Source organism: Cygnus olor, chromosome 7 (assembly GCF_009769625.2).
Source record: "Cygnus olor isolate bCygOlo1 chromosome 7, bCygOlo1.pri.v2, whole genome shotgun sequence".
Classification (NCBI taxonomy): Eukaryota; Metazoa; Chordata; class Aves; order Anseriformes; family Anatidae; genus Cygnus; species Cygnus olor.
In genome coordinates this window covers 31,515,106-31,536,935 of record NC_049175.1, presented here as the reverse complement: position 1 = coordinate 31,536,935, position 21,830 = coordinate 31,515,106, and the positions used below count along the sequence as shown (strand labels likewise).

General features: G+C 37.0%; 1 protein-coding gene across 5 annotated transcripts; it reads left to right on the top strand.

Annotated features, from left to right (window-relative positions):
- The first annotated feature begins 1,670 nt into the window (after positions 1-1,670).
- Positions 1,671-17,964, top strand: FAM204A (family with sequence similarity 204 member A). 5 transcript variants are annotated; one of them, XM_040563984.1, is made up of 8 exons: positions 1,671-1,757; positions 2,239-2,553; positions 3,485-3,575; positions 4,073-4,109; positions 4,566-4,668; positions 6,236-6,325; positions 17,161-17,267; positions 17,602-17,964. In XM_040563984.1, exons 2-8 carry the CDS (start codon positions 2,302-2,304, stop codon positions 17,651-17,653), a joined length of 732 nt encoding a protein of 243 aa, XP_040419918.1. In that variant the 5' UTR covers positions 1,671-1,757; positions 2,239-2,301; the 3' UTR covers positions 17,654-17,964. The 5 variants fall into 5 exon arrangements, with proteins under 5 accessions (XP_040419918.1, XP_040419916.1, XP_040419915.1 ...); XM_040563982.1 differs by lacking the exon at positions 1,671-1,757 and adding an exon at positions 1,789-1,976; XM_040563981.1 differs by lacking the exon at positions 1,671-1,757 and adding an exon at positions 1,789-1,991.
- Positions 17,965-21,830: the final 3,866 nt, after the last annotated feature.

Sequence of the window (21,830 nt, the reverse complement as noted above, 5' to 3'; positions counted from 1 at the left end):
AAAGATGCCCCTAACCTTTCAATTTTTGGAGGGTTCTAAAATTAGTTCAAACTAAGGAAATATGATGCAGCCTAATGGTCTAACATCTAGGTAGAACAAATGGTAAATGAATTTCCAATATCAATATATTTATCAGTTACCACTTATCTGTATACCAAATACAATCAATTATTAAATGTAAATAAAATAAATCTCTTAAAAATTGATTTCCCAGATGAGAGGAAAAGCTAGTTAGCAAGCTGAGTGTGAAATTTACATGTAGTTCATGAAAAAGTGATTACTTACGGAATTAATTGATTTCAGAAATGAAACTGAGGACATAAAATTATGGCATAGAAAGCAAATGAATCAAAAGATCTGTTTTATGAGAAAGGTGTTTATTTTTCCTTCCATTCACAGCCATTCCCAGAAGCTACTCTACACAAGAAATCCCTGCTCAAAGCCATAGTCCCTATTGTCCATCTTTATCTTTCATAGCACTTGAACTCTTGCCTGTTCTTCGTTCCCCCCATGGCTGAATGTTTCTCCACAACTTGGCCATATCTTGATTTGGTGTCAGCAATTTCTTTCTCAGAGGGCATGATACTGAGAGTTACTTTTCAACCTGTCAAAACGTCACTCCCCAAATGCATCTTCCTATGGATTATGTCAATTGTGAACTGTCCTCTCTTTCAGACACATTTGAGTGCCAGCGAACCCTTAATCTCCATCACATCTTTCCATCTTTTTTCTGCAATTTCTCTGTGTCACCTTTCCTGTTGCTCCTTGTATGTGAGATTTCTTGCTGAATCATATTCAGGCTGCTCCTAAATACTTATTTCATCCATCTCACCTATGTAGGCTGAGAGGACAAAGAAGAGTATCTTCCAAATAACAAAGTACTGTACTGAACGCTCTCCAGAGTTAGTATTTGCCTTTGAAACACCTCATACAGTGTTACTTCGTTCATAGTTCCAGGCTGGTTTCTGAGAGGACAGGTGTCTTTTCCAGGTTCTTGGTGCAGTTTAAGGAAAACTTGAGCTCTGAAGGACTGGGTTGTTAGAGGTTTTCTCTTTACCACCTTCCTACAAAACATTAGGGGGAACTTTGAAAGGATTTTTCCATCTTTGAAGAATAAGGTTGTGGACCCTCATCACTATGTCCCATGGTACCCCCACTTGGGTATTGTGATAGGACCAGAGGGAACGGCCTCAAGTTGCACCAGGGGAGGTCCAGGTTGGAAATGGGGAGACATTTCTTCTCAGAAAGAGCAGTCAGGCATTGGGACGGGTTGCCCAGGGAGGTGATGGCGTCACCGTCCCTGGGGGTGTTCAAGGAAGGGTTGGACGTGGTGCTTGGGGACATGGTTTAGTGGTGACATTGGTGGTAGGGGGATGGTTGGACCAGGTGATCTTGGAGGGCTTTTACAACCCTAATGATTCTGTGGTTCTATGATTCTATTCCAAGGCTTAGTGTTTGAACAGATTCTACACTTCTGTCACAGCTAGGATTGCTGGAACAATCAGCTTTCCGTGCAAGCACTGCTGCTCATTCTGGCAGAGGCACCCGAACTGCACGTTTGGGGACATCGGGACCGCCCCGGGCCTCTGTGGGTGAAGTGAACTCGCCCCGTTCCAGGCCCGGGGCCCGCGCACCCGCCCGGTTGTCATGGAGACCAGCGAGGCCGGGCCCGGGGCAGCAAAGCTCCCGTTGATTGGCTGCGGGGCAGGGCCCAATCGGCGGGCGGGGTGTTGCGAAGGTGCTAAGATGGCGGCCAGGTAAACACGGCCGCTGGCGGCTGCGGGGGCTGGGGGGCGGCTGTGAGGGGAGGCGGCCGGGGGGACATGGCTCTGCCCGGCACTGCTCGGCCCGGCCCGGCCCGGCCCGGCCGGTGGCGGCACGGGGCGAGGGGATGCGGCCACCGGGAGGCGGTGGCGTGGAGAAGGGCTGCGTATGCGCCCCGGCGGGCTGCCGGTGTTGCTGCTGTGGAAGCTGCTGTAAACAAAGCCCCAGTGCGAAGGCTTTCAGGAGTGAGGGAGGGGAAAAAATAATAGCGCTATGGTCGTAATAGCGTTAATCTGTGTGCTTAAGTCCTCTACGTGACTCCTCTCTCAAATAGCGAGTATTAGCTTTCTAATGAGCTTCTCTAAAACACCTGATGGTAGTTACTTTTCTCAAGAGAAATTAAAATGTTTCTGATGACGTGTTCTGCTGTTTCTGATTCTTCTGTAAGCTAATTATGGATTTATCTCAAAACAGGTCCGCTCATGTGGCTCTTCGTGTCTTTGCGATGACTTGGGGTGGCCTCGTGTAAACTGGAAGATGTGGAGCGGGCTCTTGCCCGCAGGACTGAACGAAAGTGATGTTGACTTGAGTTCGGACGATGGAGATGAATCGCGTTGTTCCCTTTCAAAGGAAGATGCAAATGAAGATACTGAAAGAGTTCAGCTTTCTGAATTGCAGGAGAATGGACCTGAAAGCAGTGCCACCAGTGAATCGCTTCTGACGTCTGTGACAGATGGAGAAAACGCATCTGAAACGCGCCCTCCTGGAATTTCTTTAGATATGTGGAATGTGGGTATCTGAGCATGCTCTGGATGTGTGGAACCACGTTACAAGTTGAATGGCCACTTCTTAAATCAAAATAACTCCAATTTGGGTATTTTAGGTAGTATGCAGAAAGAAACAAAATACAATCAAAGTGCACTCATCTTACTATACCTTAAATTTTCTCAAGTAGGGTGGACAGGAATTTAGTTAGGAGTTTAATGTAACTTTTGTTTCCTAGTGCGGTGGTAATTAAATGCATGGCAGGGGAGTGTTTGTGTAGCCATGCAATTATGCAAAGACTTGTGGTAGTGTATGGGCTCGGAGCTTCGTTTTTTGTGTTAGTAAGGAATTATATCTACGCATGTTTGTTGCTGTGCTGGCGGTTTATACCTGTGAAGTAGAACTGTACCCTTCTGCTTTCTGTAGGGGCTAGGTGCAGGCGTTAAGACTCCTAGTTGTTTATACCCTCTCTTTATATTCCCATGGCATGTAAAGACTGAAAAGATTAAATATAAACAAAGCAGTCTGTGTTTCAGGCTTTTGAATCAAAATAAAAATTGGAAAAAACTAGCTGCTGTCCTCCATCCGTCTGTGTAGCTAGTCTGACGTGCAAGGAATGTGCTGTTTAGAATCCTTAACTTCTAAACTACCATTTATGTGATAACAAAACATTGAATAGCTCAAGAGCACACAACCATCATAAGTATATTCAGTATCATGTTCCGTGGGAAATAGAGGTGATAAAAATACTAGAGGCAATTACAGTTTAACACTATCAGAGATGAATACTCTCAGTACATACATTTTAGTGTAATGGATACAGGAAGCTACTATGGGTAAATGAAATATTGGGACAGCATTTCTAGGCAAATTATTTAACTTTAAAAAAAATAGGGAAAGAAAATTTCAAAAAAAAAAAAAAGATGCTGATTCTTGCCTTTTCTTACCCTTGTAGAAATTTTTGGAGCTTCAGAAGAAAAACCGTGAAATGAAAATGCAAGCAAGTCAGGAAAACAAAGGCCGAAAAAGAAAGCGTGGCAGAAAAGGTGTTTTATATAATCCCAGAACTATTTCTTTCAAAATGGAATTACTATCCAAGTAGACTGGAAGTGCGTTTTTATTTTTACCAAGAATAGAATACCTGAATATATGTCTTGTGTTATCTGGGACTTTATTTCTCTGGCTGCTATGCTTCCCTTCTAAGACTAGGTTGTACAATGCTACTTAAAGTTCAGGTAATATGTTTATTTCTTCAAAAGGGAGGTAGAACTCATTCAGTCAATACTGGCTTAAAATGGCTAAGCATGTTTCAGTAATTTTATAAAATTATTCTTTGTACTCTGGTTAGAGCTCCGCAGAAATGTTGTAGGAGGTTCCTCATATGAAAGCCTGACAGCAGGGTGATTCAAATCCACGTGATCATTGGGAATAGATCCTAGTGTGTTGATCTTCTAAAGGAAACGTGACCTATTAGTAATCTGTTAACTTTGCTGGGTGCCATAGGGTATTACTATGTAATGCTGGGTTTCTTTTTCTTTCCTAGAAAAACTGAAAAAGAACTCTAACGAAGTGACTAAGAGGTATAACCGGGTCAATGTGATTATCTGAGGTCTGTTTTTAATATCAGGCAAAACTGGTAAAAAGCTTGACCACATACATAGCCAAATGCTAGCTCTGAGTGTCATGGAAAATAGCTGCTGAAGTTGCTTGGTGTCTCTGTCACACAGGCTCAATTTGATTCCAATTGAATTTATTGCTTGATTTAAAAACAACACAATTGGCTATTTAATGCAACTTACAATGAACTTATTGTTATTCTTGATAGTGTTTGGCATGTAATTGCGTACAAGCTTGCTTTCAAGATTGTGACATTGCAATTACAGAGGGAAAAGAGTAATTTCACTTGCATTAAAAACTGTCAGTGGGTGAAAAAGGCATGTCTGCCCAATAGAAGAATTTCTTTTAGTATTGAAAAGAGCATTACAAGTTGTGGGAAACAAACTGGTTATATTAATGTTTATTTTTGGGGGTTTTAGTGTTCAACAGTTGGCCTGTGAAGACCAATGGAAAGAACTTACACAGTATTTTGGAATCAATGATAGATTTGAATCACCTGTGGATAGCAGGGCTCCACAAAAGGTAATTATTGTTACAAAAGCAGTGTCCTCTTCTACTTGGTAGAAAAAAAAAGTCAGTGTTAACTGAGATAAAAACAAAACTGAATCTAATTGAAAGTAAGCAAATGACCAAGTCACTATGAGGAAGAATAATTTTGTGAATTTTGTTCTGGGTTTCACATAAATTGTACTTTGATCAAAAGGTTACTGTGCATTCTTTTGGGACAATATACAGGTCTATTTTCCTGTTTGGTTTTGTATTCTGTTGTTTATGAGAGGCAAAAGACTTGATATACGTTATTTGATTATAGTAACTTTTTTTTAAAATCATGCTTTAACTTCAAAATGCGTCAAGTCAGCCCTTTAGTTGAAACCAGTAGCTCTTGGAATTAGGCAACTGAATCTGCCGTACAGTTTCAATGGATTTATAACATCCTGTTCATAAATATTACTGTAAAGCTAATCATATTTGAAGTAACTGCTACAATATAACAGACAAGTTACAGATGCATTACATCTTGAGTTTCTTCTGTAGTTTTTCATGTGCATAATGTAAATGTCTGCATTGATACTGGCAGTGATAGCTTCTGTCTGAGGTCTGACTTTTAGTGGGTGTTTGCTTGTCATTAAACTGTTCAGGCTAGTTCTAGAGTAAGGCCCAAAGAGTTAACACGAAGCTGCTGTCCATGTAAGTCAAGAGACTTAATGGCTAGTGCAATGTCTCGTTAATTTCAGAAAAGGCATCTAACAGTTAGGTATCACTGCAACTTTCAGCTGTACACTCCCTTAACTTCCACATGAATAATTAAGTGTGGTATTTGCAGATCCCTGTTTCTCAAGAATTGTTTTCTTCTATTTTCTTAAAAAAAGTATATGTTTTGAAACCATTGGAAGTGTTTTCTGTAGCATTATTACTATTTACCTCTAGTGAGGCTATAAACTGTGTGTTGTGATGAATGAATGATTTTCTGTGAAATTCTGAAGTTTCCAATTATAGTTTATGTTAAATATTTTATTATTGCTTTATATGTAAAAGTCATGAGTTGTTTTGATCACAAAGGTTGAGTTTTGAAGTATTTTCTCGGTTTTCCATAGGATAGTTAGAATTCTGAATGCGTTAGTATTGTGGAATGGCACAACGCCAGAACTCAGTTTTTGGATAAAGATAAGATCTTAGAACTGTAACGATACAGTGGTAATTGCCATTCTTCATGTTACCCGACACATATATTGCACATCTTGTTTAGAAAGCTCCAGGGATGGAAGAGATAAGCCAGATCTTCAGATGAATTTGATTGTGACAGGCATAAACTAGTTTGTGTAATTTTTTTAACCCGCAGTATTATCCTGTGCATAAGATGGAACTAACGCGATGATTTGTGCTCAGGCAGCCTTTCGGTGAATTCTTAATTATGCTGTCCATTACAATACATAGACAAAGTGAAGACGTAGAAATTACAGGTTTATGTACTGTCTTAAAATGAAGAATTTTATTAAAATATTTTTAAAAAGAAGATCCTCCCTTCCTCCCCTTTAGACATATTATTTCTGTTTATTTCCCCTAAAGATATTTACTTCTCTTTTTCTAGTCTGGCCTTGAACTTAGCATAGAGAAATCCGTGGCTGAAGGTGACATTGATAAAGCTGAGGAGCTGAGTGATAGATTAGCCATTCGTGAGGTAAGTGGACTACTAACAAAAGCTTTTAGGAAAAAATCAGTACATCTGTTTTTTGTTTTTTTTTTTTAGGTTGTAACTAAAATAGCATTGAATGTTGTTTGGGGCATATTTTCCTAACCAGATTTTTTTTCAATGATTGAGGTATTTTGCTGCTGATCCAGTAATGGTTGGCCAACTATAGCTATGTATAAGAATTGAAAATACAACCGTGAATGTTGCAAGTAACCTTACCTTGAAGTCTTGATAAAGACTCTGCAAGTCAGAGTTGTCACTAACTAGTGACCTGTATTGAGCTTTTGATTTTTCTGCACATTGCAAGCCCAAAAAAAATAGGAATAGGATGTTCCCTTCCTGTCAGTTCCTCATGCGTCAGATTTTTCTCTGCATTGCCTCAAAAAGTTTGGGAAGCCTTGCAAAAGATAAGAGATTGAGGAAGTTTAGAGCACGATCTATCCAAATAAGGACAGATTTACCTAAGCTGATGATGGTCAGCGCTTTTTTTTTTTTTTTTAACTCCTGTGTCTTCATGTCTTCAGGAGTTGATGGCAGAAAGAATTCTAAAGAAGATGGGAGCAAATGAATGCTAAACAACTTTCTGTAGCTTTAGAATTATGTTTATAGAATGAAAGGATATTTTTTTCTTCAAAAGCTAAAATTTTTGAGTATAAATGCGTATCTCCAAATAAATCCATGTGAGAGAAATGCCATTTTCCTGAAGAGGCCGTCTTGTTAGTTGATGTATTTGAGTAATTTTATGATGGTTTTTTGTCTACTTGCTGCAAAAAATGGATCCTTTAAACTTGTGTGTAGTGCTGTGTGAATACTTAACCTGCTAAGGAATCACAAACCTCTGGGAATGGATATTTCTAAGGGAAACAGTTCTGTTGATGTGTAGGTGGCAGCAACAGAAGTACGTCACTGAAATTCATGTAGGCTGTTGTGCCCACTGCAACATGTGCATAGGGGAGAAAGTGTGAAGGAAGAAAAATAAGGAGATACAGTTGGAATAGTTTTGAAGCTAGTTAAGAAAAAACATCCTAAATCTAATGCTATTTGGGGTGAGTGGAAGAGCTATCCTTTAAATCATTTGATTTATATAATTTCAACAAGGGTTTTACATTTTCATCTACCTTGCGCGCTGTTCTATGTTCGCAGAAGTAATTTTGTGCTCACTGCATATACCTGCAAAATTCAAAGGTATTAGAAAAGCATTTAAAAAAGGCATTCTGAATGCTTCTCATTATCATAGGAATACTTGGTGTTTCAGTTAGTCTTTAATGTAAAATTACACGTTTAAATTTGTTTTAATGCCATATAATACAATATTGTGATGACCTCAAAAAAGAGGTGGCTTTTGAACCGAGAAATACAGTTCTTCAGGTTCCATAAATACGGTTAGGGAAAACTAACTTCCTCTGTGCGTGTTCTTATACATTCGTTAGAAACTCCTATGCTTAGTCACTCAGGGCAGTTTTTAATTACTAGACTCAGCCTTTTTCACTTATGATCACAGAACTTCACAAAGGTAACAGCTACTGACAGTGATAAAACATAGCCTAATGTTCCCATTAAGCCCAGCCACCTTCTCATGGTGATACTGTTATATTACCTTTTGTGTACAGCATTAAACACTCTAGCTGTTCTCCTTCACAAATGTCATTATTCCATCTACTCTAAAGTGGGTAGAGTATCATAATCAATAAAACATACTGAGGTTCTAGTGCAAGTTGTTTGACTATAAAAAACAAATTAATGTAAGAAGTTTTAAGGTTTTGTAATATTTATGATAAACTATTATCTGATTTTGGTAGCCATGGGATTGTACAACATCTAGCATATCCCAGGTGCTACAGCAATATAATATTATTTGTGGAACATTAACTCCAAATTGTTGACTTTCAAATATTAGCATGTTGTAATTCTGAAAACAAAATGCTTGAAGCGTTATTAGTATTCACAGCCTTGACTTGGTTTTGGTTAAGTGGGTTTATCTGAATAAATAGCATGCTGGAAGAAGGAAAACTCAAATGACTCGGACTTGATCTCATGAGGAGTTCTGTGAAGGCAGAAACTCGGTGAATTCACTGGGGTTCTCTGCTGGTTTAAAGATGTGCTATGTAGCCTGCTGCAAGATTTTATTTTTCTGTGTGATCTTAAGAGCCTGTATTTTATATTGTTTAGTGGATCTTTTAAAGTACTTCTTATTTGAAGGAGATCCTTCTAACAGTCGCTAATTCTGATTCAGTGAAGAGCTATAGAAAAGGATTCAATTATGGGAGAGGCTGATTAAAACATTGTTTTGTGCACAAGAACAATTAATAAAATGTCTTCATGTTGTGCAGTATTGATTCAATCACAACTTTCCTCCTCTCTTTGCAATTTAGGTAAATACAACATTTAAAAGTCATTTTATGAAATACTTCTAAGAACTGAGTTTAGTTAATTTTTAGTGTATGTGGTTATTTGTGTTTCTAACTTCCAAATGCAACACAACACTGGCAAGTCAGGCATGGAACTGTAGGATGACTGTGTTGAAGTACAACACTTCTGAAGTCTAGAGCAATAAGTGGATGAATTATTGTCCTTTTATCTCAACCTCATCTTTTTATGTATGGCTCTCATTTTTCTTGAGCAATGTTGCGGGGTTATGGGTATGTATGTGAGAAATAGCTGCCTTCCGTTTGGGGTACAGCCCCCCCTTGTAGCCGTGTGAGAAAATGTTCAGTGGGTAGGTGTTCTTTTTGAAATCAGGTGTATGGGCTTTTAATCGGCACCATTTTCTTTCGCAAGAAGCAGTGACTGGAACCTGCTGATAAAGCTTTTGCTTTGAGGCACAGATCCCAGAGTTCTTAAAGCCGTTTCCTGCCTTAATAAGTGAAACTAATTTTTGATGTATAACATTTATAAGCCTATGAAACTGATAGGGCAGCTTCAGTATTTAGAAAAATGAAGCCAAAAATAAACAGATGACTGAGAATGGGCAGGAGAAGAACGTCCTGAAAAGCAAAGGAATGCCAAAAAGGTGCTGTCAATACGCTATTGTTATGACATGGTGAGAAGAGTGTTTTTTTTAAAATCAGATTCCCTTAAAATCAGTGATGATTTGGGTTATGTGCATAATCTAGCAGCTGTGAGTGAATCACTGAAATGTATATCCTTAAAACCTGAATGATATTGCTACAAGACTTTAGAGGTTTTGGTTTCCATTTGGTAGTTGTTGCAGGTTCCTTAAGGAAGATGTTACTGTACTGATGTAAATGAGGCTTTGGGCTATATGCTGTTTGTTGCTTTCTTCTACTTTGTCAAATACGCCCAAATGCTGACTTCAAAACAAAGTGTCTTCATTTATAGCGCTTGAGGTTTTCAGCTGTGGGAGGCTAGAAGTTACAACTCGTCTACGTTGTGCACAAGGCTCTGTATTTACTGGTGACACGTGGATTTGTATGGAGCTTTGGAGAGTGTGGCTAAAAACGTAATTGCCAGAGCAGGGCTAACACACTTCTATTAAAAAAGAATTGTACGTCTATGATGATGATAGTCTAATCCCTTGGCTAACCTCACTGCAAAGTATTACCCCTTGTCTCTTGTTGTCAGCCCAGTTTGTAGACTACAAAAGTGACCCCCGTTAGTTTGGATGTTATCGAGCTAGCAGATATGTTTGACTATAGGACCCTGGGCCATCCCCACCGTGTGTCCTCTTGTGAGGCGTTCTGCTTTGCTAAGGAGTTGTGGCGGTCCTGAAATTCTTGATTGCGTTATTTATGAGTGAAATTATTCCTGAAAGAACATGGGGTATGTCTGCATTTACGCTGCGCAGAATAACTTGGTCTGTCAGTAACTCCCTGCCTCTTTGGCTAGACTGCTTCTAGAACCTGGTCTAGTTTGAGCGTTTCTGTGCTGTGGTGCAGTTACAGCACATAAGATCAGCGCTCCTTTGATGGATCGTTGTTGAGCTTTCACGTAATGCAGGTAGGTCGTACTGCTTAGTCATAATTCACTGTGGGTTTTTAAACATCCTGCTAGAGTGGAAGTTCTTCCTGTAATACCTATATCATAACACTATTAGTATTAAATAACTAGCAATTCAGCACAGTACGTGTGACAACACGCACAATTAAGGTCCATTATTATAACCCGGTTGCTATTATCTTTTTTTATATTGTAACAAGCCAGGCCTTTCTGCTTTTTAAATGGGGAATGGCATACCTAAAGCTCTAGTTTGAACACTGCGTTTAATTACAACTTGCTTAATTTGAGAGATACCAAGAAAAATGGTAGTACTAATATGGGAGTTGCCCCAAAATCCTGAACCTTTTAGAATGAAATTTGTAGTGACATTGAAGTTTGTGTACGCTTAGCTGAATTACAATAAAAATGGCTTTCTTGGGAATACTTTAGGGTAGGCTAGCTGAGTTTCAGTGGTAGCAAGTACTTGAATGTGCATGTAGGTGGGAACAGACACTTAGAATTATGTGGACTTCTCTAACACTTTCAAAAAAGCTTTTTGGAGTAATATCTTCAATTGTACTTGAATTGTTCTTACTGTGTTTGTGGGACTTTGTCCAGATTTTTTTAAGAATGAAAGTTGAGTAGTTAGAGCACAGTGGCTTTGTAGTGTGAGGTGTTTATCCTTTTGAGTAAGGACAGTATCTGGAGATGCCTGGTAACTTTACTTTCCTGTAAATAGAAGTCACTTTGGAGTGATACCTTATAAAGTTCTGTTCCTTGTTCAACCAAATAACTCTCAAACATTTGCCCTATATCCCCAACCTATAGACCTGAAAATATTGTCCAGGCTTTTTTCCCCAAAAGAGTTTTTATTTGCGCTTTTTTGACTCAGATTGTTGTGCAGGGTCTCAAGAAGCAGCATGCAGATTTCTTATGGCTTTGATATTCTGAGAACTAATCTGTCTAAACCTCAGAGTTTGCATTTGGCTTGTGGTTTTTTGTGTTTACTGCCTGGTAGGTAGGTGCCATATTGTCTAAGAGCATGTTAGCCTGGGGACTGTAACTTGAACACCATAAAATAATCTTGACCATGTTAGATTTACCTGTCAAAACGAACTTCAGAAACATTTTGTAATTTGGCATGCTGAATTGCTGAGATAGTTGTCAATCTCTAAATAGCGCAGGCTTTTAGACAGCACTGTTCCTATGTGCTTAGCTTGTGGCTTCTGGCATTTCGGTGAAAGATTTTTTTAAATGCTCCAATTTACAAGGAAAGTATGGTATTGTAGTCAAGTTTAAATGAAAGATCTATATCATAATTGACCAAATTAATTAGCTATTCACTGGCACATCATTCTCATGTTACAGCAAAATCGGTTTTGCTGTTGTCTTCAAAACTTGTGTTGATCAATTTTCACCATTTTCTAGTGTTCAAATTACCGTGGTTTGTAGTAACTTCTAGCCATATCATTTAGAATGGGACGTGCAAGAGCAAGGTTGTATGTCAAAACCATCAAGACAGATTCTATAAGCTGTTGCTGTCTTATTGAAAATCTGGGTAGGATATGGACGATCACAAGGTTGTACACAGAGCTGTTTCAGACAGGTTCTAGGGCTGGATGAGTTGGCTGCTCTTCCTTTGGTATCATAGTTTCATTTCTAAATTCTGTGCAGCCTTCACAGTATATCATGGTGCTTTTAGGTACCTGAAGAGATTGATACAGTTCTATGCAGAATATGACCAAGCACCAATTAACTTGGAAGTCTTGCCAGTTGAAGGACTGGGGGGGCGGGAGGGGGAGAATTTATTTTTTATCTGTGAAGGATTTTATTTCTAACACTTAGCAGAGGTGCTTCCAAATACCTCTCTTCATTGAGGTTGTTTTCTTTTAACCTTTGGAACATGGCAGGGTTATCACCTAGAATTACATTCTTCTGCTCCCTTAATTATGTATATCTTTTCCTTAACAAACCTTAAAAAAAGATTTCAGATGTTACAAGTCTAATTAAAGAGACAGACAAAGCACAGTTTATACTGTAGATTTTTCTGCAGTTCAATTAATCAGCATGTTTTCTCTTTTAATTAAAACCATTTTAGTAAATTAAAGCCCACAGCAAAACACATATATAATTTGTTTGTAATTAGCTCTTAATTGGTGGTAGTTGAAGCTTAGCACCCTTGGTTTCTTTCTTCATGATTGCCATTTTATTAGCAGCCAGTCATTAATTAATCTTTTTTTCTAATTAGCTTATAAAACTGTTGATGGCACATTATTGTAAATGTGATTTTAAGTTCAAAGCTTGTTAATAAGCTTTCTTACTTAGAAGAACAGAGATAAAGAAATTGCTGAAAACAGTACTACAGTTCTTTTTTTAAAACTGCCTTTCTTATAAGGGGGCTGTGTAAAGCATCTAACAGCTTATGGTTAATTTTTTAATGCTGTGTTTTCTCATGAATGGAAGAAGTTACTAGCATTTAAATGTTTAAATCTAGAGAAGAGCTTAATGGTATAACAGTGTTCTGTCCTTGCTCCATTACTGTGTCATCCAAATATAATTTGATGTTGTAATATACAGCATAAAAATACAACAAAGGTATTACAAAGTATTTTACAGTGGAAGTTGAGCACATCATTGAAAGGGGACAATTTTCACTGCAAAATCCACTCAGTATTCTTGTTTGCTTTATATATTTTATATACGTCAGCAATGGATAACATTCCATAACCTAAAAGGAGAAAATCATTGCTAAAGGCAAGCCTGAAATAGCTAGATTCATATTTGATGAGAAACTGTAACACTGTATTAAAAGGCTGTTTGGCTTCTCTCCTATGATCATAGGATATTTCAGGACCTGTTTGAATACAGATGTTTTGTTACAGCTTCTGTGGGTTTAGCATTTTGTATATCATACCTAAATATTTCTGAGCAGTTCTTGAATCTGCTGTCTCACTCATTCAGCATTTATATCGCATGGTGTAATTTTAATGAAATATATTTACAGTGTAGTACTTGATATTAAACGTCTTGGTTTTTTTTAAGGAAGTTTTCTGAAAGTTAGGTGCTGGTGCAACTTGACAAAAATGTTTACTCTTCTGCCTGAACTTTCCATACTATTTCAACTTCATCCATTTCTTTGCTTGTTTTAAAAGTGTTTTATGATGCTGTGCAAGAAACACTAGAAAGGGATAGCTGACAAGGAAAAAATTAAAAATTGGATAAAAAGTAAATGAATAATGTCATATTACTAAAAAGATGAGAGGCTAATTTGTGCCGACTTTTTGCTAATTTTGTTCAAGCCTCAAAATGAGGAGCTGTCACCCGTTCTGTGTAGCACTGATGACAGTGCCAATGATCCATGAAATAAGCTGCCGCTGGCTTTGTTCTGATAAGAATGAACAAATCTGCACAATGTACGGCTCCCAGAATCTCATTTTCATACTTGCATGCAGGCTAAAAGAAATAAGCTGTTTGCAGGCTTGATTAATCAGACATTTGAGGGTTTTTTGTCTCTTTGATCTCTTTCGTCTCCTAGGTAACTTGCTTGACATTAATGTTGAGCTTGAGTAAAGACAATCAGGAATTGTAGACCAAACTGATATAAAAATTAAAGACCTTAACACTTTAAGTACTCCAGTAATGGTTCCGCTTTACTTCAGAAAACATCTGTTTTCATTTAATTAAAGAACAAAAGAGAAAGGCATAAATATTTTTCATAGAGACCTGTTATTCCACAAAAAGTTGAAGTATGATAATTGGTATTTTTGAACAGTTTCAAGGCATTTATTTAGAAAGAAGCAAAGCCTCAGAAATGTGTTACAAGGTAACAATTTCAGATGAATAGAAATATTATGAAAAATAATGGATGAGGAATTTCTCACTTCTGCTACATTAAACAGTTAGAGTTACTTGACGTGATTATTGGTGAACTTCGAAATGGAAAGGTCTTTGCCCTGTTAGAAGCTAAGTTGTTTTATTTAGTTTGTCTTAAAAATATATATATTGTGTTACAGGGATGAACCATCATATCAGCTTTACTACCCAATATGATTTACACACTTTAAACCTGTAAAATTGAAAGGAATTTAGAAAAAAAAAGTGTCGCAGTGCGTTTGCTGGAGGTTATGCAGACGCTTTTACAAATCTTCCAAGTGGCTGTAAAGATGAATGCCTCAAGGGTCTAGCCAGGGCCCTGCTTTTCCAACCAGCTAAAGCCCTTATCTTAAATCCAAGCAAAGTACCATTAATCTTTTTGAAAGACCTTTTATGGCTTTTAATATATCCCAAATTAGAACATTTTACACCCTTGGTTCCTGAAATATGGTGATAAAAAGCCTTTAGAGCTTAATTTTCCTTACTGCGTGCTCTGACCAATTTGCAGTTCTTTGTGATAATGTTTAGACACCTTAATTAAAATGCAGCAAAATATTGGATGTTCTATATGGAAAATGCTGATACTTTGACTACACAAGAAATTGTTGTATATATTTTTATTCATGCTTTTTTACTACTTTTAACATTGTAGTTTAGGGAGTTATCTGATGACCTGAAATGTTTTTTAATGTAAAACCCATTGACCAAGCTTTTACGGTTTTCTTTTGGGAGGGGTACTGAAGATGTATGTCTGGGTGTGGGTGGGAGCAGAAGACATTTAATCTGACTGAAATATTTGTTTATATGCAACATTTGTTTTCATGTCTTGCAAATTTGGCTCTGTGTAGCCTGGACATGGTAACATTATTGCTGCAAAATGCTTCTGCTTTTACTTCCACATACGCTACAGAGGATCTTATTATCCCATTTTCTGTACTTTTCAAAGATGGAAGAACTCATTCTGGCTTTCAAGAAATAAAGATCAAAGGATTTTTTTCCTCAGCACTTGTATAAATCTCAGTAGTGTATATCTGTGTATAAGTGTTCAGTAGATTCCTAGAATATACTTTGAGGGACAGACCATTATTCATCACTTAGTAAGAGTTCATTTTTAGGAAGTGTATTAGGAGGTAAAATGCAATTCAGAAATAATGAAGGCATGGTTCTGCTGATTCTGATGGACTGCAGCCATCAGATTAGCTCAAAATATAGAGCCTTTCTCATCAAGTAATCATTTTTCTAAATATTTTAGGTGAGTTTTCATAAGCATTCTTATAGCGCAAGTATAATAACATAAGGAGTTGCACCTCAAAGTCAAAAGACAAAGAATGTTATCCTTTGTTAGTCTTTCACTTGGTATTTGCTAGTTCCGATGTTGACATTGAATTACTGATTATATAATATTGTTAATGCTCAGAAAATTTCAGTTAATAGAAAAGTTTTGAAACTTCACATCATTTTGTGCATCTAGATGATTTCATAGGTGCATATTTATGACCCCATAACAAACACATGCATAAACTAGATTGAAAAAAATAATAGCTAGCATGAGTCATTGTGCACAATTCCTTTGGGGGGGGAATCCTATGCTTACCTATTAACTGGTTGTATTGCCAGTGCTTAGAGCCTCAAGCAGTGCACAAAGTAATGTTTAATGCCCGATAGGCATGCAGGCTCTCAAACTCTCCTGCAGAAAGCTTTTTTTTTTTTGATTCATGAATACTGAAAGGACCTTAAGGTAAATAGGTTGTAGTGATGAGGGAGATTTCTGTGTGAACAAAAGTGATCTGGATATCAACCTACCTACAGGGTAGTTGTTAAGTGAGAGAATTGTAGATGTCAGCTCAAGAATGCAGATGTACTGTGTCTCGTCTTATTTCAGTAAACCTTTTTTCAGAGTAAATAATTGCCTGTACAGGTGCAGCAAATTATTGAAGTATATTACCGTGAATAATGGTTCTTTTGCATGGGTCTCCAATGCCTCTTTTATTTGGTGGTTCCATGACTTTCAGGGGAAATCTTGAACATCCAAGTGTATCTTAGTTGTAGGTTTTGGACTGGATGGAAGGAAAATCTGTTCGTTCACATCACAGCTTGTAGCTGTTCTGGCTAAATGAATTGCTCGTTTGTCCTGGAGAAAAGTGGTAACTTCAGACATCAAATTCTTTCATAATTTAACAGCAAATAACATCCAAATCATGATGCCAATCACAAAACGTAACTAGAGCGAACAAGTTATGAATGCTGATAGAGGAAAATAATCTGGTCATAGTTTGTACCAACCTTCTTCCATCTTTTTTCACCTGCTCTATTCTTTTTTCCCTCCTGTCGTGCACTAATATGAACTTAATTCTCATGGTGTGAATAAGATTACAAAAGTAAAATAGTATTCACCTACAGCCTATTAGGACCTTATTTGGAAAGCACGCATATTATCACACTAATAATCTAAGAGTTGGTAATGTGAAGACTAAAGGCCAGATGGACTCTAAGGACACTGTTTCATTTACTTCTTGTACAGACTGATTAAAACATGGCTACTGGTACTACTGGAAAATGCATGGTAGTGGTAGTTCATCCAAAGGACAGTTGTATACAGGAAGCTTTCCATATTGATAGGACCTGATGATATTTTACCACAGTTGAGGTCACAGACTGGTCTTAGTAACTGAGAGAGGGAGGGGATGTGTGTGTGTATATCTCTCTCTATATATATACTTTAAAAGGACATAGTGGGAAAGGCACAGTTAGTGTCCTTTGCCTTTATCCTTCAAAATTAAGGAATTGGGTGAAAAGGATTGCTTGACACAGGATCCCACTACTTTGTATACTTCTCAAGAGACATTTTTGTCCATCTAATCTTACAGTACAGCTTCAGCTTAATATTGGAAAGATATTTTAAATATTTATTGACCTTTGGGAAACAATACCAGACCAAGTAATTTGTGAGGCTTACATTTCATATGAGCCATTTGCTTCTATTCAGTTTTCCTTTGTTCTTTTTTATGTCTTAGCTTGGTGTGAAAATTGCCAAAGCCGCCGCTTGCCGCAACTTTGTAAAAGCCAAACAAGAAGCAGAGGCTGCCCAAGAAGCTCGGAAGAAAAAGAAGCTTGCTTGGGGGTAAGTCATTTGAGTATGGAATTAAACATTTGTGGTTTCGTTGGCACTAAGTGTATGCAATACAATCTCAGTTGAATGTTTCCTTAGTTGAAATAGGCTTGTGTTAATCTTATTTGTTTAGTTTAACCTTGTGTCTTTTTTTTTCTTCTGAGCAGTGTGAAAGACTAAGGATGCTTTACCAGGATTAATGTATTGGTCATATGGTTAAATTGCATTGACTTTATTATGGCTTTAAAAATAAGTTTTGATTGTTGTCATTATTGCTAGGAATGTGGTTGAATACCTGATGTATGTATGTTCACGATTCCTCATGTTTTTTTTCCCTCTGTTTCAGATTTGAAGCTAAGAAAAGATGGGAAACAAAAAGCAACATGGGATACATGTAATCCATTGTATTTTCATCAGGAGTTAAATACCTGGTTTTACTTGAATCTTTGTGGGTGACTTTCTTAAATACAAACACAAAATTAAAAAAAATAAAAAAAAACACATAAACCCTAACACATCAAATTCCTTGTGTTTCAGTGCTGTTAAATTACATTATCTTATGTCACTCTTACAATGTAGCACAAATGCTATCTATGCTATGTTACAGCATTTTTCTCCAAAATATAAAAATCTAAGGTAATGTATTGTAGAACGTGTTTAGAGTCTGGAAGGGAGCTCTCTAAAGATGGAATAAAATACTTCATCCAAATGTGTTCTCTGCTTCATTACAGTTGCCATATACCCGTTCCATGGGTATAAGGAGAGGTATAAGGTTTTCTATGTTTTTCCCTATGTTATACAGACATAATTAAGTGCTTTTTTCTATGATTGCTTGAGAGTTTAGGGTGGTGTTATGGGGCTGAATAAAGAAAAGAACACCTTACCTGTTTAAAACTGTTATTATTTATGTATTTATGGACTTTGTAAACGTGAACAGAAGTTGGCTGAAAAAGCCCATCCTCCCTCTACTGGGACGATCTGGTACTATTCATTATGTCCTGGTGCCACGTTTTTCAGAATGCTTCAAATTCCTGTTACCCTTTCCTTCACAAGAACTCAAGTTCTTAAAGTCCTAGTTTCTATGGTTAGATCAAGTATAGAAACATGTAAATCTTCAAAAATACCTAAGACCTATTATATTTTACAGTTAGCTGCACCCAAGAGGCAAATACAGATTTTATTCAAAGTCAAATGTTTTACAGATAAATTAAGATTTGAATGCTTATAAGAATTATAGCAAGAATTGATGATGATGTTTCCACAAAATTGTTCTCAGTGAAAAGTAAGGACACATTCAGAACTAATAACTTTTCTCCCTGAAGCTCTTGCATATATGTTTAGTCACCACAATGCCTGAATTGAATTGGTAATGTAAATGTCAGGTATTGTTAACCAAGATTAATATGTTTCAGGCCAAAGGTATGGTATTAGCGTAATGGTGATTTACTGTGTAAGTACTTGAGGCTAAAACAACTTGCCAACAAATAGTAATTTGAAGTTTTACGGCATGAATTCGAAGAGGTTAGATTTGCAGTCTAACATGGAATAGTGCATTTTTGTTCATTAGCCCTCAGGATGTTTGATTTTTTTTTTTAGTAGAACATATTTCTTTCACAAAGATGAGAGTTTGCAATATGGTAATCTGCAGTTAGCTGTAATTAGTTATGATGACGGAGTTGAATACAATTGCCAGGACTGTAAATCAGGGGCTAAACAGGTTTCTGCAATAGAACATCATAAATCTCACACTATGGTGTACAAAATACATTAGCTTTAGAAACTGGTATGGAAGGAAGTAAGTGATACCTCTTAGTAAAATGTTTGCAAAGGTAGGTTGCATGCTTATTGTTGTAACCAAAGTAGATGACACCATGAATGTTTGTCCAGATTTTTCCTCATTGTCTATATTTTTTCTCAGTCCCAAAGAAAGTAGGTTTGTACAAAACATTCTTGTCCAAAACTTAACGGCCACTCTGCCCATAGTTTGTTAGTTTTTTTAAGCACTTGGCAGATAGGTGTTAGGCACAGCCGACCTTTCTGCTTATGACATCCTGAAAAGCAGAATGATACTAATAATTTTGTGCTGAAAACATAAGTAGTATTCCATTATATAAACACAAAGGTACTGTATATTAAACATGTTATACATGTGCTCATACTACTCTTAATAGTAACAGTTAATATATGTTGATCAAATAAAGATCTTCATCTAATCATAAGGATCAGTGTGGTTGTTCAATTTGAAAATGAGTTATAAAAAATCCAAACCCTCAAATAGCAGCTGTTGTCTGAGAAGTTGACACGCTATTTGTCACAGCAGTACAAACCTTCATGTAATATTTTTCAATTTCACTTAAAATAACTAATTAGTTTTATGTTAGGTTGTTAATAATGTAATTATTTGGGAAGTATGCAAAATGTTTGCTTTGGGTTCCAATATTTACTTTGGGTTCCTTATGCGATGAAATAAAAATAACCCATTTCAAGTATTTTGATATACCTAAAATACTGACTTAATGTTATTTAATTCCTAGAATTATACAATGTTCAAAAAAGCCACTAATTACTAGGGAAAACCTAAGAGCCTAATGCAGCTGTATAGAGATTATCTGAATGCATAATAAATGCATGCATAATTGCACCTTAATGAGTGTTTTCCTGAATTACTCATCTGATTCTGAGATGTTACGTTCCTGGCTTCTGTAGAGTACTTTTCTTCTGTGCCAAAGTTCTGACCATCTCTCAGAAGCCTCAGGGAAACCTAAATCCATGAGCGAGTTCTGCACCACTTCTTTTCCCCACCACAGCTTCTTATTTAGTCAAACTACAGCCATGAGATTCTTGTAAGATATGTTGAGTAATCCTGCATCATGGGGGGGAGGGGGGTGAAGCTTGTAGTTTTTTTGTAGACATCTCTCAAGGGCAAAACTAACTTTGGAAAGGGGAATGTCCTTGTGCAATTATGCAACCCTAGTTCAAAGAACAATTTATCTTGAGATCTTGAGTTATCTTGAGCTACCTGGCCTGACCAGAGCTGTGTTAGGTGCCCAACCTTGCCAGTGAGGCTTCTTGACTAACTTTATTAGCTCAGGTGCTATAACAGAGTGAGGTGGTTAGATTGCTTTTGGTTTTACAGTGGGCTTGGCCAATGTCAACTTAATGGCTCCACATTTTCTCTAAGCAGTGTTAGATGCTTCAGTATAAGCTGCTCGCTCATGTGGGTGTCATACTTTTTTATTTCTGCTCCATCTGGAGGTAGTCCAGACTCATGTTCTTGTAATTCTATTGTGTTATAAGGCCTGAACAATTAAGAAAGAAATTGTTTATCAAATCCTGGGAGAAAATACAGTTTAAAGTTTGACAACAGCATGCTAATACAATTAACAGTATTTCTAAATACCACATTCCTGAGCTCCTAAACCAAAGAGTGGCTGCAGGGACAGTTTGACAGATAAAAACATATATATAGTTGTTAGTTTTAATAGTTTTTTGCCTGCAACCATAATCTGTATCACTATTTTTTAGTTTAATTCTGTTGGACAAGTTTCAAAGATAAATATGGTGTGTAATAAGCCTTTGCAACCTCTAATTTGTGAAGGAGTGTCTGTCCAGTTAATACTTGTTCATTGAAGCAAAGGGTTTTGAAATAGCTGGAGTACGAACTGTAATTACTGATGTCTGTTTCCTATTCACCTATGGGTTCTGGCATTTGATCAAAAAATGTAATGTGTTGCTTAATCTCAGAGCATTCCCCATTTTCAAAAATATTTACTTTATGAGAATTGTACAGTGCTGAGTGACCTCAGCAAGACCAGAGCAGATTTTTATTTGGCATTGATCGTATGGCGTGAATGCAAGTTTTATTTCTGTTACTTCTGAATGTTGCTTATTCAGATAGCTACCTATTTATAACGTACCTCTAGTTCAAGTTCAAAGCATTTTAAAAAGTATTTAATATATTACTGTTAGCGTTTTTTAACTTTAATAGGAGCTCTCAAAAGAGGAATACAAATGTTGAGCAATTTATACGAGGACAACCTGCAAGTCGACAGCAAAGTGGCAAATGGATGTTATTCTCTGTTTAGTGTGTGGTTTGTCATAGTTGGAAATAACCTGAAGTCTTGAACAAATGAGGTAGGTTTCTAAATCTCTTTGAAAGCCAATGGGAATTAGGTACCTCGTTGCCATCTGCCCTGTGAAGAAGGCAAGAAACTGGGACATTGAATGTGAATGTTCTAAGCATCATAAGAGGTAGTGGAAGCCCTAATTTCATTCAAGAAAAGTTGTCATCCTTCTTGTCTAAAAATGGCTATGTTGTTTTGTATCTGCCTACAGCTGTGTTTATTTTACCATCAAATCTTGTCTTTCCAGTTTCCTTGGAACTGTGTGTGGTGGAACTGAGAGGTTTTCTGTTTCTTTGCTTAAAATCAGACCTGGAATATAACAATTTGTTCTCAAAAAAATAAATAGAAATAAAAAAACAAACATAGAAATTGGTTGCTAAGAAATGCAAACAGTCAAGTTTGCACTCTTGTTCTGACGTTACCTGATGATCAGAACACTCTTGTACTGATG

Excerpts from the sequence above, each read along its gene's own strand:
- FAM204A (XM_040563980.1), top strand. The coding sequence starts at position 1,824 with ATGGCTCTGCCCGGCACTGCTCGGCCCGGCCCGGCCCGGCCCGGCCGG. Across the intron at positions 4,669-6,235 it reads ATAGCAGGGCTCCACAAAAG|TCTGGCCTTGAACTTAGCAT; the intron begins GTAATTATTGTT and ends CTCTTTTTCTAG. Across the intron at positions 17,268-17,601 it reads AAAAAGAAGCTTGCTTGGGG|ATTTGAAGCTAAGAAAAGAT; the intron begins GTAAGTCATTTG and ends CCTCTGTTTCAG.